The sequence below is a fragment of the Balaenoptera acutorostrata genome, chromosome 9 (genome assembly GCF_949987535.1).
Source record: "Balaenoptera acutorostrata chromosome 9, mBalAcu1.1, whole genome shotgun sequence".
Lineage (NCBI taxonomy): Eukaryota > Metazoa > Chordata > Mammalia > Artiodactyla > Balaenopteridae > Balaenoptera > Balaenoptera acutorostrata.
In genome coordinates, this window is record NC_080072.1 from 62564763 (window position 1) to 62581415 (window position 16653).

A 16653-nucleotide genomic window follows, 5' to 3' on the forward strand; every position below is an offset into this window, starting at 1 on the left:
AGAAATAACTAATTTTCTTGTCAACTGCATTATTATGAACTTTCATCAAATCTTTAACCATGGTCATTTTTAAGTCTTTTGTCATTTACAGACAGTTCTGGGTGTACTCTGATGATTTTGCAAATATGTTCCTATAAAAGAGTTTCATCTTCAAGAAATTCATGGAAAAGACTCTGACAAGTACAGGTTTCTGGTAACTGACTGTACTGCTGAACTGAATGAATAAGCATTTTCAGAACTCTAATGAAAAACTGATGAACTCATAAAAGTGCTAACAAAAAAAAAAAAAATTAATTTATTATTTATTTTTGGCTGCATTGGGTCTTCGTTGTTGTGCATGGGCTTTCTCTAGTTGCGGTGAGTGGGGGCTACTCTTCGTTGAGGCGTGCAGGCTTGTCATTGCGGTGGCTTCTCTTGTTGTGGAGCATGGGCTCTAGGTGCACGGGCTTCAGTAGTTGTGGCACGCAGGCTCAGTAGTTGTGGCTCGCAGGCTCAGTAGTTGTGGTTCGCAGGCTCTAGAGCGCAGGCTCAGTAGTTGTGGCACACGGGCCTAGTTGCTCCATGGCATGTGGGATCTCCCCGGACCAGGGCTCGAACCCATGTCCCCTGCATTGGCAGGTGGAATCTTAACCACTGTGCCACCAGGGAAGCCCCTATCGACTTACTCTTTATCACTGAGTTAAATTGTTAGAAGATAATAAACATTAAGCCTATCTCTGGTCTCAACTTTATGGTAATGTATCTTGTGGCATAAACATTTAAGTTTATATAGTAAACTTTTTTTCTGTGGGGCTTGTTTTGCTTAAGAAGGCCTTCCTAAGATTTATAAAAGAAATTTTCTGTATTTCCTTCTAACACTTTAATATCTTTAATTCTTCTGAAATTTTTGTATATGGAAATTCTGAAGAGCCCTCATTTCTCTATTTGAAATGCCACCTCTATAATAAACACAAACATAAATAAAAAGGGGGTTATTTCAGGATTCACTACATAATTCACTTGTTTTCAAAGTCCCTCATATCTGTAATGTGTTCCCTTTGCTTCTGATATTGTTTTCTCTCCTCTTCTTCCTCAGATTTGCTGTCTATTTATTGTTCTTTTTGAACACCAGCTACTATTATGATCAATTTTATTTTCTATTTCATTAACTTCTGCTTTTATTTTTAATTCCTTTCAAGTTTATTTTGGGAGATTTTACTTTTTCTGCTTCTCTGTGTTTCTGTTTCCTTTTCTGATCCTTTCAACCAAGTGTGTATCCTTTAAGAGTGTGCTGCCTTATTCCCTCAGCCTCAGTGTGTTTATCCATACAACAGAGCAAAAAAGTAATGCCTTTACCATTATTATATAACTGGCTACAAACACTGTATTAATTTGGAGTTCAGTCATAGTGGGTTCCAACTCCCCACCACCTAGTTATGTGATCTTGCCAAATCTTGATTTCTTCACCTGTAAAAACAGAAATAATAATACAGATTAAGTTTAAGACTATTTGCAAATCATTTAGCATAAAAACTGGCCCATATTAATAACTCAATAGATGTCTGGTAAGACAATAGGCCTCAGTTGCCCCATTTCCAAAAATGAGAGGATTGGGCTGACTAATCCCAAATTCCTTTCCAACTGAAAGATTTTACTTTTTTTTCTTACTTTTCTTTTGGCCACGCCGAGCAGCATGCAGCATCCTAGTTCCCCGACCAGGGATCAAACCCATGCCCCCTGCAGTGGAAGCGCAGAGTCTTAACCATTGGACTGCCAGCGAAGTCCCTGAAAAATTTTACTTTCAATCTATCAGTTCATCCACCAGACAATCAACCAACCATCAACCCACTCACTCACCCACACAACAGTTAGTAAACCCTTCCCTTCAACTAAGTATTCTAGATGATGTCATGATGAATGATGATACAGTTTCTACCTTCCAGAAGGTCAGAGTCCGTGGGGGGTAGGGGTGAGCACCAACTGTTAAATAGGTAATTGTAATACAGTATGATAAGTCGTCTAATAAAGGCTGTGGGAATTCAGAGACTTCGAGGAGTATGCACAGCAAAATCAAAGATCTAGGTTGGAAACCTAATGCAGGGACTTAATACTTACTAGCTGTGTACCCTCAGGCAATTAACTTTGGTGCTATACTTCTCTAACTGTAGAAAGGAACGGTAATACTATCCTGGTAGGTTATGTTAAGGATTAAACAGAAAAACTAATGTAAAGCGCTCAGTACAGTGCCAGACTCATCATAAGAACTCAACAAATGGAAGTTATTAATGTTACAAAAGGCCATGGAAGTTAAAGAAAGGCATTTACTGTATTTCAAGAGAGGAAAGGTAGGGTCACGGGAATTTGCCAGCTGTGTTCACTAAACAAAACCTGTGGCAAAAGCATGGGAAAAAACAGGGTAAGAGGAGAATCAAGGTGGGTGATGCCCTTGGAGGGCAGAGAATTCTAATTTCTGTGTTTTCAGCTGCTAGCACAAGACCTGACCGATATATTTGCTATAAATATGAATGGAAGAATACAGGTTATGCAATAGGGTTGCAGAAAAAGATCTGGGCCAAACTGTTGAAAGTAAACATTTTACAGTGAAAGGAACCTTGGAGTCAGGAGACCTGGTGCAGTCTTTTGACTAATGACCTGTGTTTTTATACTGGCTTCACAACTTATCTGCTGTTGGATCTTAGCAAATTACTGATACCCTGAATCTCCTCACCTGTAAAATGGGGATAACACCTACCTTACAAAATTAGTGTGAGAATTAGTACCAAGCGATTATCAAAGAGCCTGGCAGTAGTAACACGCAACAATGATAGCGCTGCAGCTGCTAACTCCTCCGTTAGGTCTTTTGTCCATACTTATGAAATGATTGGGTAAGAATATATTTTCTCCAGTGCTCCAACCAGCACTGAAAAATGACACTCGGTTTGCCGAGGATAAAAGGCCCCGTCTGGCCCGAGGCACACACGCAGGTCACCTACGCCGACTGCAGTCCTGGAGTCTCCATGTGCGTCGCCGAGCCACGGCGGGCGCGACCTATGCCAGGCCGTTATAGAGGCGGGGCCTAGACAGGCTGAATGTGAGACCGAGCGGAATTTCACCGAAAACCAGTCCACTCCACCATGTCTAGAGGAGAAGCCTTGGAAAAAAAAAAAAAAAAAAAAAAAAAAAAAAAAAAAATGCAGGGAAGCCGGAAGTGACGCACGACCTCGAGGAACCGGAAATGACCGCAGCACGCCGGAAGTTTACTCATTTCCAAGGCGACGGCTCCACCACCGCTGCAACCAGGTGGCTGGAGTCGGGACGCTGGAAAGCGACTCGGAGGAGAGGGTACTCGCAGACGGCGGCCGCCGCCACAGCGAATCGCGGGGAGTAGCAACCAAAGACGGCGGCCGCCGCACCAGCCATCGCGTGTGGAGGATAAACGGCCGGCACGGCCATCGCGGCGACCAATCCAGGGAAAGAGTTAGCGAAGGCCAGGGCTTTAGTCGTAGCGAAGACAGGGAAAGAATCCGTGAAGGCAGCGACCACCGCTGCAGGGTACCGACGGGAAGAGCAAGTGAAGATGTCGGCTTCTCCCGCAATGACTCGAGAAGGGTCAGTGAAGACCTGGGCCACCGTCGCAGTGTCTCTCAGGAGAGAGTCAGGGGAGACGGTGGCCACCGTCCCAGCAACTCTTGGGAGAGAGTAAGGGGAGACTGCAGCAGCGACGTGACTTTAAGTGAAGTCGGAAGCCACCCCACTAGTGACTCCGGGGGAACGGTCAGAGGAGACCGCGGCCTCCGTCTCGGTGGGACTTGGGAGGGAGTCAGGGAGGTCCGGGGTCCCCGAACCAGCGACTCCGGGGAGAGAGGCAGTGACGACCACAGCCGCCGCCTCAGTGGCTCTTGGGAGGGCGGAAGTGTGGATGGCGGCCGCAGCCTCAGCGGTTCTTGGGAAGAGGGGGTGAATGAAGACCGCGGCTACGTGACCAGCGACTCCTCCGTGGTGAGCGTCAGCGAAGACGCCAGCCGCCGCCGCTTCTGGGAGAGAGAAAGCGAAGACGAAGGTTCCCGCTGCCGGGGCTTCTGGGAGAGAACGACGGAGGACGGCGTCCCCGGGCCTAGCGACGACGAGAAAGACAGCCGCTGCTGCACTGGCTCGTGGGTGACAGCGAGCGAAGACCGCCGCAACAGCAGGGGCCTGGACTCGACTCCTCCCCGGAGTCCGACGGGTCGCACCATGTCCGGGGTGTCCGGTTCAGGCCCCTCCACCTCCTCCACGGAGACTGCGACCCCGTGTGAGTCAGATTACTTCGCTGGGCCTCGTCTCTGCCACACTCCTTTTCTCACTTAAGCTCACAGGAGCTTCGCCCCTTCTGGCAGTTCCCTTTCTCACCTGTTACTCCTCATTTCCCTTAATTGACCTGTTTTCAGTAGGTCCCAAAGCTGCTCACCTGGCCCCCATCCTTCCTCATTTCAGCTTTACTTCCTTTTTTGTTTTAATATCTGCGCGCGTTCCTGAGACTTCGTTCCCAGCTGACATCAACTCTTGTTAAAATGTATGGACCCTTTTAAGTTCTTACCGTCTCTGCAGCATTTGACTCTGTGGAGATAATATTAGACTTATCTCATTTTCTTCCTTCCACTCTACTGACTCTATCTATCTATCTATCCATCTATCTATCTATCTATCTATCTATCTATCATCTACCTATCCTTCCACTCTACTGACTCGTATTATCTATCTATCTATCTACCTACCTACCTACCTATCTACTTATCTACCCTGAATTTTCTTCTATCCTCTTCTTAAAACGTTGCTTTTTTCCTTGGATAGTGCCATCATTAGTGCTTTTTTCCTTGTCATGTACTATGGCTTCAACCCTACTGACGACCCCAGAATCTGTTATTCATTCAGTCATCCAGTAAATATTTATTGAGTGCCTATTATGTGCTTTGTCTTAAGGATATGTAAGCAGAGAAGACAGGCACATTCCTTCCTTCTAGAGGGGAAGATGAATACTCAGCAAGTAATTACTGGTGTGATGAATGCTATAAAGAAGAGTAGAGAGCCATTGGCTCCAGTATAGGGTGAGGTTTGGGATCAGAAAAAGCTGCCTAATACTGAGACACAGCTAACACTGAGAACTCAACTCCAGACCTCTCACTGGAGCTGCAGACTCATATGTACAACTCCTTTCTGCAACTCTTCCATGGGCACCTCAAGATCAACACATTCAAAATATAATTTTGTATTCATATGCCCTCTCTGTCCTTTAGTGTTCACTGTCTCAGTGGCAGTACACCACTTATGTAACTAAGCCAGACACCTTGGAGTTGTCCCGTTACTTTTCCCTTATTTCACCCACTATATCCATCCAAGTTGAATTCATCCTGTTTCCTTAATACATGTTGAATCTGTCTCCTTTTCTGTTCCTACTGCCATTCACTTGGTTGAGGGTCTCAACCTCTCTGGTGTAGACTACTGTAGATATCTTCCTACATGGTCTCCCTGAGTCTCTACTCTTGCCCTTTGCTCAATGAATTCGCCTCACTGCAGCCAGCCATATAGACTCAGCATTACAAATCTGATCATTCTTATTCTTCTGCTTAAAATCCCTCAATGACTCCCCACTCTCTGCTCAAGTTCAACAAGTTCCAGCACAGCCTGCCTCTTGTCTAATTCTAGCCTCTTTTCCTTCCACTTTATGCTTCAACAATAGGGTGGGTATTTTTATAGTTTCTTGACCTGTCCAGGATGCCTTTCCCCACATCCATTTCACCTGGCAAATTACTGCTAATCCTTGAAGATTCATTTTAGGTGTTACCTTCTCTGGAAATCTTTTTCTGCTCTCCTTCCCTCCTACCCTAGCTGAGTTAGAAGTCTTCTGTGCTTTCATAACTTCTTATGAATATTTCTGTCATTGCTCTTACTACATTATTTTGTAATTTGTGTTTGTATATCTCTGTGAGTTCCTTGAGGATAGAGACCATGTCTTCTTTATCTTTTTATCCTTATGGTAGATACCAGATTAATGTTGAGTGGATGGATGGGTGGATGAATGAATAAATTGGAACGGAATGTGGTGAGAAAAAAGGCTGTCAAATTAGATGGAGCCAAATTATGGGAGGGCATAGACTGTCATACTGAGGGTTTGGATTTGGTTCTCTAGACTAGCAGTGGATAACCAGAAGCAGTTCAGAGTGGAGGAATGAAGTGATCAGAATAGTGTCCTTGTATACGATGGGTTAGAGCGTCCCTGTATAAAATGTATTAGAGTGGGTAGAACATCATTTGTAGATCTTGCAGTACTAGTTTAAAGGAGAATAATGGAAGTCCCTGGAGGTCCAGTGGTTAAGACTCTGTGCTTCCACTGCATGGGGCATGGGTTCGATCCCTGGTCGGGGAACTAAGACCCCACATGCCTTACGGCATGGCCAAAATATAAAAAAGACAAACATAAAGGAGAGTAATGAAGGTCTGACCTAGGGGATTAACATCATTAAACATTTACCAAATGGTTTGGTTTTCTCTGGGTGCTTCCTTACTCTCTTACCCGTATGCATAGATCTTAATTGCTCTTCAAAGACTTGCTCGAGTGTTTCCTCCTCCTCCTTTACTTTACCTGTAATCTCTTAGGATGTTACTCTCAGGTTTTCGATTTCATTGAATTTATCCCAATAGATTTTAAAGTGTCAGTGGAAAGAAAATGTCTTAAATCCATGTCTATTCATTGTGTTATCGTAGTGCCTGGCATATGGTACATGCTCAGAAAGGACTTTTGAGTAAAATGCATAGCATTTTGCTAAGGGTTGGTGTAAGATATGATTTCAGCCGTCAAGAAATTAACATGCTAATTGTGGAGAGAGGACATGTACATAGATAAATAGTAATACAAGGCTGCATAGATTATCTGCCAGAGGTGTTGGTGAGTTCTTTTCAAAACAATTTGAGGTCAGGAATTGTGCCTGTTTGTTTGGTTTAGGAAATGCTTTGATTGAACTATTTACTTCTTCCTTCTCCAACAACTGTCTGTTCGTGCTTAGATACTTTTATTACTTCTGGTTCACAATGCACATTAAAATATTTCATGGTACAGTAAGGCTGACAATCCAGTCTTGATGTTTGGAACATTATATTATAAAATATAAGACGCTAGAACATACGAAGTAAAAATTGTGACCTGCCATTCCTTTCTTAGTGTAGGACATATGAGAAAGATATGAAAAATATTAGTAAAATATATCTGCCTATGTGAGATAAGGTCCTGGTAAAGTCTTTTTCACTGGAGAGTAGGTCTTTGTTACAGAGAATAGCTGGGCAGATTTCAAAATGGTTACCTCTCTTCTCCTTTACCAAAGACATGAGGTGATTTTTCTTGGTTTTTCACAATGATAACCTGGTTGAGTTTTGAAGGTAAAATCTATGAAAATGAGGAGACCTCCTCTAAGACTATGGCCCCGAGGAGTTTCTCACTGTTAGGCTACTACATACCCAGCCCCCAGCAATTTGTCAAAATTACTATTTAAGTGCTTTTTTTTTTTTTTTTAAAGTCTTTATTGAATTTGTTACAATATTGCTTCTGTTTTATGTTTTGGTTTATTTATTTAAGTGCTTTTAGAAGCTTATGGTTCTAGTGGCTTCTGCTCCAGGTAAGCTGAACTTGACCGTGTTTCTCTGTATTTGCCTGTCTGTCCAAATTCAGGGTGGCCGTTTGTCCTGAGACCTCAATTCTTTGACGAGTGCAAGAAAAGTTGTTGACTTTCAGTTTGTTCTGCTTTTTTCCTGTATGGATGGGAGTGAAACGTCCGTGCTCTTGACATATTAGAGCTGAAATTGAAGTCAGATTAAGATGTTAAATCACAAACATCTTTGTAGTACATTTTTTGGAAAGCCAAAGTGATTTTGTACTTTCAGTTTGATCGTTGCTTTAGTCTTTTTTTAGTTTTGTAATAAACTTTAAGCAATTTTGTTTTTCAGTAGGTGCCAGGAAGAAAGTGCATTTTGGTAGCATACATGATGCAGTACGCGCTGGAGATGTAAAGCAGCTTTCAGAAATAGTAGAACGTCGTGCCAGCATTAATGAAGTGGACGTTCTCCATACATTTACCCCTTTACATTGGGCAGCGCATTCTGGCAGTTTGGAGGTAAGAAACTATATAAGTTATTAAACTGAGGTAAGTTAGTGCTGTTGACAGTTTTGTAAATTTAGCAAACAGGACTGAGGCCTTATGCTAGGCACTGAAAATAGTTTTCTTTTCTTTTTTTTAAAAAATTTATTTTATTGAAGTATAGTTGATTTACAATGTGTTAATTTCTGCTGTGCAGCAGAGTGATTCAGTTATACATTTATATACAAATATTTTTCTTTTCAGTTCAGTCTAACATTTCGGTGTTCTGGTTACCTTTGTAATAAGTTATCCTAAAACTTGGTGGTATAAAATAACCATTTATTTATGCTCAGGAGTGAACCAGGAATTTGGATTTCAGGGACAGCTTGTCTCTACTCCATGATGTTTGGGGCTCCACCTAGAAGATTTAAAAGCCAGGGCTGGAATCTTCTGAAGGCTTGTTCACGCAGACATCTGGTAGTAGATGCTGGCTGTAGGCTGGGCCCCTTGACCCCTCTCCACGGGGGTCTTTTTGTGAGGTCCCCACACGTGGGTTAGTCTGTGCTTCCTCACAGGGTGGCGGCTGGGTTCCTAAGGCAAGCATAGAGGGTAACTTGCAGAGGATAACGTAATGCATACCTGGCTCTATCAAATCCTAATATTTTTGCTGTAGTTGCTTCAGATTTTTGGAAAAGAAATGGAGTATCACAGATACATTTGAAGTCCCTGAGCACCCCTCCCAGGTGTCATTTCTCTCCTTCCAACTCCAGAGATAACTATTACCCTGAATTTGGTGTTTATTATTACCATATGTGTTTTATGCTGTTATTACATGTGATTATATCACTGTTTTAAAGGACATGTTTTATATAAATGTCATCATATTATTTGTATCATTCTGCAGCTTGCTTTTTTTGTTCAACAATGTGTTTTTGCATTTTAACAACATGGTTACATATATGTACTCTAGTTCATTCCTTTCAGCCATGTTGTAATAGTCTATTCTTAGATGAATATCAGAATTTATTGATTTTTTGATTGATGGATATTTCATTGGTTTCAATTTTTCACTAGTACAAGCAGTGCTTAGTGAATATTTTTATGCACAATTTCTTTTTTTTATTAATTTATTTTATTGAAGTATAGTTGATTTACAGTGTTGTCTTAATTTCCGCTGTACGGCAAAGTGATTCAGTTATACGTATGTATATACATTCTTTTTCATATTCTTTTCCATTATAGTGTATCACAGGATATTGACTATAGTTCCCTGTGCTGTACAGTAGGACCTTGTTGTTTATCCATTCTGTATATAATAGCTTGCATCTGCTAATCCCAAACTCCCAATCCACCCCTCTCCCACCCCCCTCCCCCTTGGCAACCACAAGTCTGTTCTCTATGTCTGTGAGTCTGTTTCTGTTTCATAGATAAGTTCATTTGTATGCACAACTTCTTATTCTTGGGCTGTGTGCAAAGCCAACTGGAATTTTTCTCATGATTCATGGTTGTGTGTGGGGAGCTTATTTTAGCTATTACATTTCCCCAGTCTGTAGGCTGCAGTAGGTCTATTCACTGTGCAACTCTCTTTTTTCCCTGCCACACAAACAGAGTCTGCTTTCCATGAATATGGCTTCTCTGTGTGATTTCTTTGTTTGGGCTTTTCTGCTTTTTGGAACCAAATCTGGTCCAAAGAATATCTCTCCACCAGTTTGTGTGCCCCACTTGAACTGTAGGGGTTTTTGCTTTGGCCTTTTAGAGGCTTCCTCTCACCTGGGAGAAATGTGCCTTGACGGGTCTTTCTGTGCTTGCAGCCCTGCGTGTGGATTTTCTCTGCTGTTTCCTCCCACATCCCTGTTTGATCTATACTTTGGCAGCTTTCCCATCTGTTTTGTGGTTTCAGATATCTCCTAGCTTCATCAAAGATGGGGTTTTCTTGCTCTTTTTTTATTTTTTAAATGATTTTGAAGAGAGGAGGAAATACTGATTTTACTCTGCCATATTTCAAATAGGATAGGACTTGTTGCTATACCATTTATTTCATCTCTTTCCTGGGATCTTTTCAGCTTCTCTGATTAACCTACCCTGCCTTCTCTAAAATTAGTGGTTTTCTTTATGCTGTTGCCAATGGGTGTCTCTCTTCAACTTTACACTCTCTCTCCAGGCCATTTTTAGACTTCCTTGGCTTAATCACTTCTACATAATAATTCATTGATTCGCTTTCTCTCCAGAATTTGAATTCTGGTTTCTGCATCCGGCGCTTATCAACAGCTCATGCATATCTGACTGGCATCTTAAATTTAGTTGGTCTAAAACTAAACTGTTATTCTTTTCCCTCCCTTTCTTAGTTTTCCAGGCTAATGTCCTTTGCATCACATTGAGTTGTCTCAGGATTTTACAGAAGCAAAACACAGTATCAGCATTTGTCTAGGTCAAGTGCTTCATGATGCACATTGATGTAGTGAGAACTGATCCCTAAGTCAGTTGATTCTGTTCCGTCTTTATCTCTCAAATTTGTCCTTTCCACCTTCATAGCCACTGCCTTAGAGCTACTTGATTTCCTTCTTTCCTGTCTTGTCTACTTCTAGTTCATAACTGGCATACAAAATTATTGCTCTAAAACAAAAATCTGCTATTACTTAAAACCTTCCTTAAGTCCCTGTAGTGACTCTCTATGCCCTGTAGGATAAAGTTTAAGCTATTTAATATGGTAGAATTGCCTCTCCAACCTCATCTCCCATCAGACTTGTTTTATGCTGCAGTACTGGTGACTACTGTCATTTCCCAAACTAGTCCACTGTTTCATATTATCATAGACTGTGTACATGCCGTTTCGTCTGCCTGGTCTCACCTCTTCCCAGTGGTTAGCTTGTTGAAATCCAGGTCAGGTAGCACCCACTTGGCAGGGCCTTCTGTGTTTCCCCGCTCAGTATCCTCCAACTAGCAACTTTTCCCTCAATTTTATACACATTTAAAAAATTGTATTTATCACATTGAATTGCATTCTCTGTTAGATATTTTTTAATATTTTTTTATTTTTTTAAAGGAACTCCGTTATTTATTTATTTATTTATTTTTGGCTGTGTTGGGTCTTCGTTTCTGTGCGAGGGCTTTCTCTAGTTGCAGCAAGCAGGGGCCACTCTTCATCGCGGTGCACGGGCCCCCCACTATCGCGGCCTCTCCTGTTGCGGAGCACAGGCTCCAGACGCGCAGGCCTGGAATAGTGGCTCACGGGCCTAGTTGCTCCGCGGCATGTGGGATCTTCCCAGACCAGGGCTCGAACCCGTGTCCCCTGCATTAGCAGGCAGATTCTCAACCACTGCGTCACCAGGGAAGCCCTTTAATAGGGAAGCCCTTTAATATTTTTTTAAAAAATATTTATTTATTTATTTTTTATTTATTTGGCTGTGCCGGGTCTTAGTTGCGGCATGCGAGATGTAGTTCCCTGTCCAGGGATCGAACTCGGGCCCCCTGAATTGGGAGCACGGAGTCTTAACCACTGGACCGCCAGGGAAGTCCCTCTCTGTTAGATTTTGAGCTCTTTGAAGGTACCATTTGGGTTTTATTTATCTTTTTTTCCACAGCATCTAGCATAGTGTCTGGCATATTGGAGTCACATTGTGGGTTCCCAATAAATGTTTGTTGTATTGATGAATTTGCTGAATTAAATTTATATTTTTACTGTCTAGCATAGTGCATAGCAGCTGTTCAAGAAATGTTTGTTAAATTTTAACAAAAATAAATCTAAATCAAAAGGTTTTGGCGCCTTTCTACTTTCCCATTTGAGGATCATCTCCTAATTCTCTACTTGAGTACTGCATTAATACCTTTACATTTTATTATCCTTTCTGAAATTTCTTAAGACTCATGGTACTTATGTTGGTAGTATAAAATGATCACTAAATTAACAGCTGGTGAAAACTGTGCTGTGTTAGACTTCATTTTTTTTCTCCTGTCAGATGAAATCAGCCTTTGAGCTCCTGTAGGAAACTTTTATTTCAGATATACTTTGCACCTTCAGAATTTTCTTTTTTTAAAAAAATTTCTGTCTCTTTATTTTCTATTTGATGAATCATTGTCATCATATTTTTGTTTAATTCATTAAACATAAATTTTTAAAAATTAATTAATTTATTTGGCTGCATTGGGTCTTCATTGCTGCGTGCGGGCTTTCTCTAGTTGCAGCAAGCGGGGGCTACTTTTTGTTGCAGTGTGCAGGCTTCTCATTGAGGTGACTTCTCTTGTTGCGGAGCCCAGGCTCTAGGTGTGCGGGCTTCAGTAGTTGTGGCACGTGGGCTCAGTAGTTGTGGTGCACAGGCTTAGTTGCTCCACGGCATGTGGGATCTTCCTGGACCAGGGCTTCAACCGGTACCCCCTGCATTGGCAGCGGGGTTTTTAACCACTGTGCTAACAGGGAAGTCCCAACATAAATTCTTTAAAAAATAATCTCTTTTAGTTCTCTAAAGCTATATGTAATAGCTGCTTTGAAGTCTTTATTTATTTATTTATTTATGGCTGTGTTGGGTCTTCGTTTCTGTGCGAGGGCTTTCTCCAGTTGTGGCAAGCGGGGGCCACTCTTCATTGCGGTGCACGGGCCTCTCACTATCGCGGCCTCTCTTGTTGCGGAGCACAGGCTCCAGACGCGCAGGCTCAGTAATTGTGGCTCACGGGCCCAGCTGCTCCGTGGCATGTGGGATCTTCCCAGACCAGAGCTTGAACCCGTGTCCCCTGCATTGGCAGGCAGATTCTCAACCATTGCGCCACCAGGGAAGCCCCTGCTTTGAAGTCTTTCTGAGTTGAGCATCTGGGCCCTCTCAGAGATGGTTTCTTTTTTTTTTTTTTTTTTTTTTTGTCCACACCTCATGGCATGTGGGATCTTAGTTCCCTGACCAGGGATGGGACCCGTGCCCCCTGCATTGGAATTGCAGAGTCTTAACCACTGGACCGCCAGGGAAGTACCTCAGAGATGGTTTCTATCGATTCTTTTTTTTTTTTTTAAATTAATTAATTAATTAATTAATTAATTTATGGCTGTGTTGGGTCTTCGTTTCTGTGCGAGGGCTTTCTCTAGTTGTGGCAAGCGGGGGCCACTCTTCATCGCGGTGCGCGGGCCTCTCACTATCGCGGCCTCTCTTGTTGCAGAGCACAGGCTCCAGACGCGCAGGCTCAGTAGTTGTGGCTCACGGGCCCAGTTGCTCCGCGGCATGTGGGATCTTCCCAGACCAGGGCTTGAACCCGTGTCCCCTGCACTGGCAGGCAGATTCTCAACCACTGCGCCACCAGGGAAGCCCCCGATTCCTTTTTTTTCCTGTGTATGTGTTATACATTCTTGTTTTCTTTGTATGTCTCATAATTTTTTAGTTTGGACATTTTGAAAACTGGACATTTAATTTTTATTTTTTGCAGTGCTTAGTATTTATTAGGTGCCTTGAGTTTTGGTATGTATTGACAAAGTATATTGTCTATTCCTCACAATAACTTTGATATTAGAGTTCTTTTTTAAAAAAATTTTATTGAAGTATAGTTGATCTACAATGTTGTGTTAATTTCTGCTGTACAGCAAAGTGACTCAGTTATACATATATATATATCCTTTTTATTTAATATTTATTTATTTATTTATTCTAGGCTGCGTTGGGTCTTCGTTGCTGAGCACGGGCTTTCTCTAGTTGCGGCGAGTGGGGGGCTATTCTTCGTTGCGGTGCGCGGGCTTCTCATTGCGGTGGCTTCTCTTGTTGCGGAGCATGGGCTCTAGGCATGGGGGCTTCAGTAGTTGTGGCACAGGGGCTTAGTTGCTCCACGGCATGTGGGATCTTCCCAGACTAGGGATCGAACCCTTGCCCCCTGCAGTGGAAGTGTGGCGTCCTAACTACTGGACTGCCAGGGAATTCCCCTCTTGTTTTTATTTTTAAGCCTGGCTTCATAGGGGTCACCCCTGGGTCAGCATAGCTTAGTGATCAGCCAGTGATTAATCAGAGGTTGTGCCTAAATACCTTGAGCCAGTAAGGAGTCCATCTTTTGCTGATAGATCTGTGTATGGTTTGGGGAATGTTTTCAAAGTCCAAGCAGTATACAAGTCAGCCTGGCTTTTTTTTTCCCCCTGTGTTTTCAGGGCCTTATGTCTAGCCAAGAATGTCTAGCCAACTTGGGACCTCTTCAGTCTTTCCTGAGTATGAGTGACTTTGTATATGTACACAGCTTTTTAGATCACAAGGGATAAGCGGAATCTTAGCAAGGCCCACTTTGGCTGTCTCATTTCTTGTATTTTTCTGTTAATTTTCTTGGTGGTTTTTAGTTTTGTTGTTTGCCCCAACAAGTATCATGACTTCAGGCTAGCTCTGATGTTGGCTTTCCTAAATTGTTGCCACTGAGGATTAGAATTGTGTTTGAAAATGTGCCTGGGCCTGGACTTTTCAGTCCCTCCAGCAGGGCAGTGGAGCTGTCCACCTGGGTAGAACTTATGCATTATGATGCTGGGGGTAAGGATCCTTGTAGTCCCAGGCTACTATGCCACGGGCTCTCCCTGTTCTAACTGAGAATCAGTAGATTTTTCTTGAATAAATGCTTCTCATTTTGTTGTATGCCTTCCAGAGTCTTTAAATGGTTTTTTTTGGCCGCACCACGTAGCATGTGTGATCTTAGTTCCCCAACCAGGGATCAAACCCGTGCCCCCTGCAGTGGAAGCTCGGAGGCCTAACCACCGGACCGCCAAGGAATTCCCTAAATGGTTGTTTTTGACAACTTTGTCTAGCTTTGTCATTGCTTCCTGGGGAGGATTTACCAAGCTCCTCACTTAGCCATTTCTGAAGTCCTGCTGATTGGTCAGTTGATTTTTGACAAAGATGCAAAGGCAATCTAATGGAGAACAGATAGTATTTTTACTAAATGGTGCTGGCACAGTTGGACAGTCATACGTAAGAAAGTGAGCCTCAACTCATACTTGGTACCATATGTAAAAATGTACTGAAAGCGATGATAAACAAATGTAAAACTTAACCTTATAGAACTTCTAGAAGAAAACATAGTAGTACTCAGTGAGTTACAAATCTTTGCTCAGTGAGTTACAAATCTTTGCAAATCATAAATATGACTAAGAACTTATAGCCAGAATATATGAGACTCTCACAATTCAATAGTAAGAAAACAGCCCAATTAAAAACGGGCAAATGACTTCAATAGACACTTTCTCAAAGAGGACATGTGGATGGTAATGAGCACATGAAAAAAGTGTTCAACATCATTAGCCATTAGGGAAATGCAAATTAAAACCACAATTAGGTGTCACTACACACCTATTAGTATGGCAAAACAAAAACAAAAACATAACCCAGAGAAATGATAATAGCAAATATTGACAAGGATATGGAGCGACTAGAACTCTCATACACTGCTGGTAGAAATGTAAGATGGTACAGTCACTTTGGAAAACAGTTTGGCAGTTTCTTACAAAGTTAAACAACATATACTTACCTGTGTCCCAGAAATCTCACTTCTGCATATTTACCCTGGAGAGATAAATAACTTGTACGTGAATGTTTACAGTGGTTTTATTCTCCAGTACCTGTACAGTGTTAGCATATAGTTGGTTCTCCATAAATATTTGTTGAGTAAATGAATGACTTACTGTGATTATTAGTGAGGTTCACCTCCACCCCCCCGTATTTTATTGGCCATTAATCTCCATGACAGGCAAATGATACCTAAATGATTAGCCTTTTCAAAAAATGATACCGCAATGATCGATGTGACAGTGTATCCCAATGATACAATCAATTCTTTTATAAAGAAAGAAACTTCTTTAAGGTAGAATCTACAAACTTGAACATATAAAGACAGTAACACTATATGTGGCACAGACCTCTAGTACTGAACTATATTGAGACTTAAGTTAATTTTAAAAAATCTTAAATGAAGATGTATTTTACTCCCCCACTTTGTTTAATATGCCACTTATTTTCTTCGAAAGTATCATCAGAATTACAGTGTCTTCTGTGATAACGAGAAGTTTCTGGACCCATTTAAAGATCTATGGCAGAGATTGTAAATTGGCAGCCATTGAGTGAATTTGACCACAGATGTGTTTTGTTTGGCTTGTAGAGTATTGGTCAAACATAAGATATGGACCAGCATTTCACTCACTGCAAAAACTGGCTGGGATTAAGTCGTATTTCACCTTGTGGACAAGGAATGTGGTCTCCAGTTTGCCACAGCTCCTACCACTCCATAGTGTTTACCCAACAGTAAGGCCAAATGTGGGTTACCATATCATTGTGCTTGTGCTTTTGTTTTTCTTATACCTGGCCCCCTCATTCACTTATGATGCTTCTCAGGCTGTAGTATTTCATGATGATAGACTAACTTTAAAGATATAAAAATGTTAAAAATATCTGCTAACATGGTTAACATGGGTATTTTCTTAACGTAGTGTCTTCATTGGCTCCTCTGGCATGGAGCTGATCTCTCACAAGTAACGGTGAGAGGTTGGACAGCAGCTCACATAGCTGCAATCAGGGGACAGGATGCTTGCATGCAGGTAATAATAACTTTGGTTACTTTCTAAAAAAATTCAATA

General features: G+C 41.9%; 1 protein-coding gene and 1 long non-coding RNA gene across 4 annotated transcripts in view; one reads left to right on the forward strand and one right to left on the reverse strand.

Moving 5' to 3' along the window:
• Nucleotides 1-316: 316 nt before the first annotated feature.
• On the reverse strand, nucleotides 317-3136 carry LOC130708854 (uncharacterized). The gene is made up of 3 exons (XR_009009280.1): nucleotides 2732-3136; nucleotides 1648-1764; nucleotides 317-1446 (listed from the first exon to the last, which is right to left on the reverse strand). It is a non-coding gene; the product is annotated as an uncharacterized LOC130708854 (long non-coding RNA).
• Nucleotides 3137-3257: 121 nt separating this feature from the next.
• Nucleotides 3258-16653, forward strand: part of ANKRD42 (ankyrin repeat domain 42) — a 65676-nt gene continuing 52280 nt past the window's right edge. For 2 of the 3 annotated variants that reach the window (XM_007168549.2, XM_057553916.1), the window contains exons 1-3: nucleotides 3258-4270; nucleotides 7954-8120; nucleotides 16507-16614. In XM_007168549.2, the coding sequence (XP_007168611.2) occupies nucleotides 4213-4270; nucleotides 7954-8120; nucleotides 16507-16614 (333 nt within the window). In that variant the 5' untranslated portion in view covers nucleotides 3258-4212. The remainder of the gene's footprint in view (nucleotides 4271-7953; nucleotides 8121-16506; nucleotides 16615-16653) is intronic. The other variant, XM_057553915.1, reaches the window with a different exon arrangement.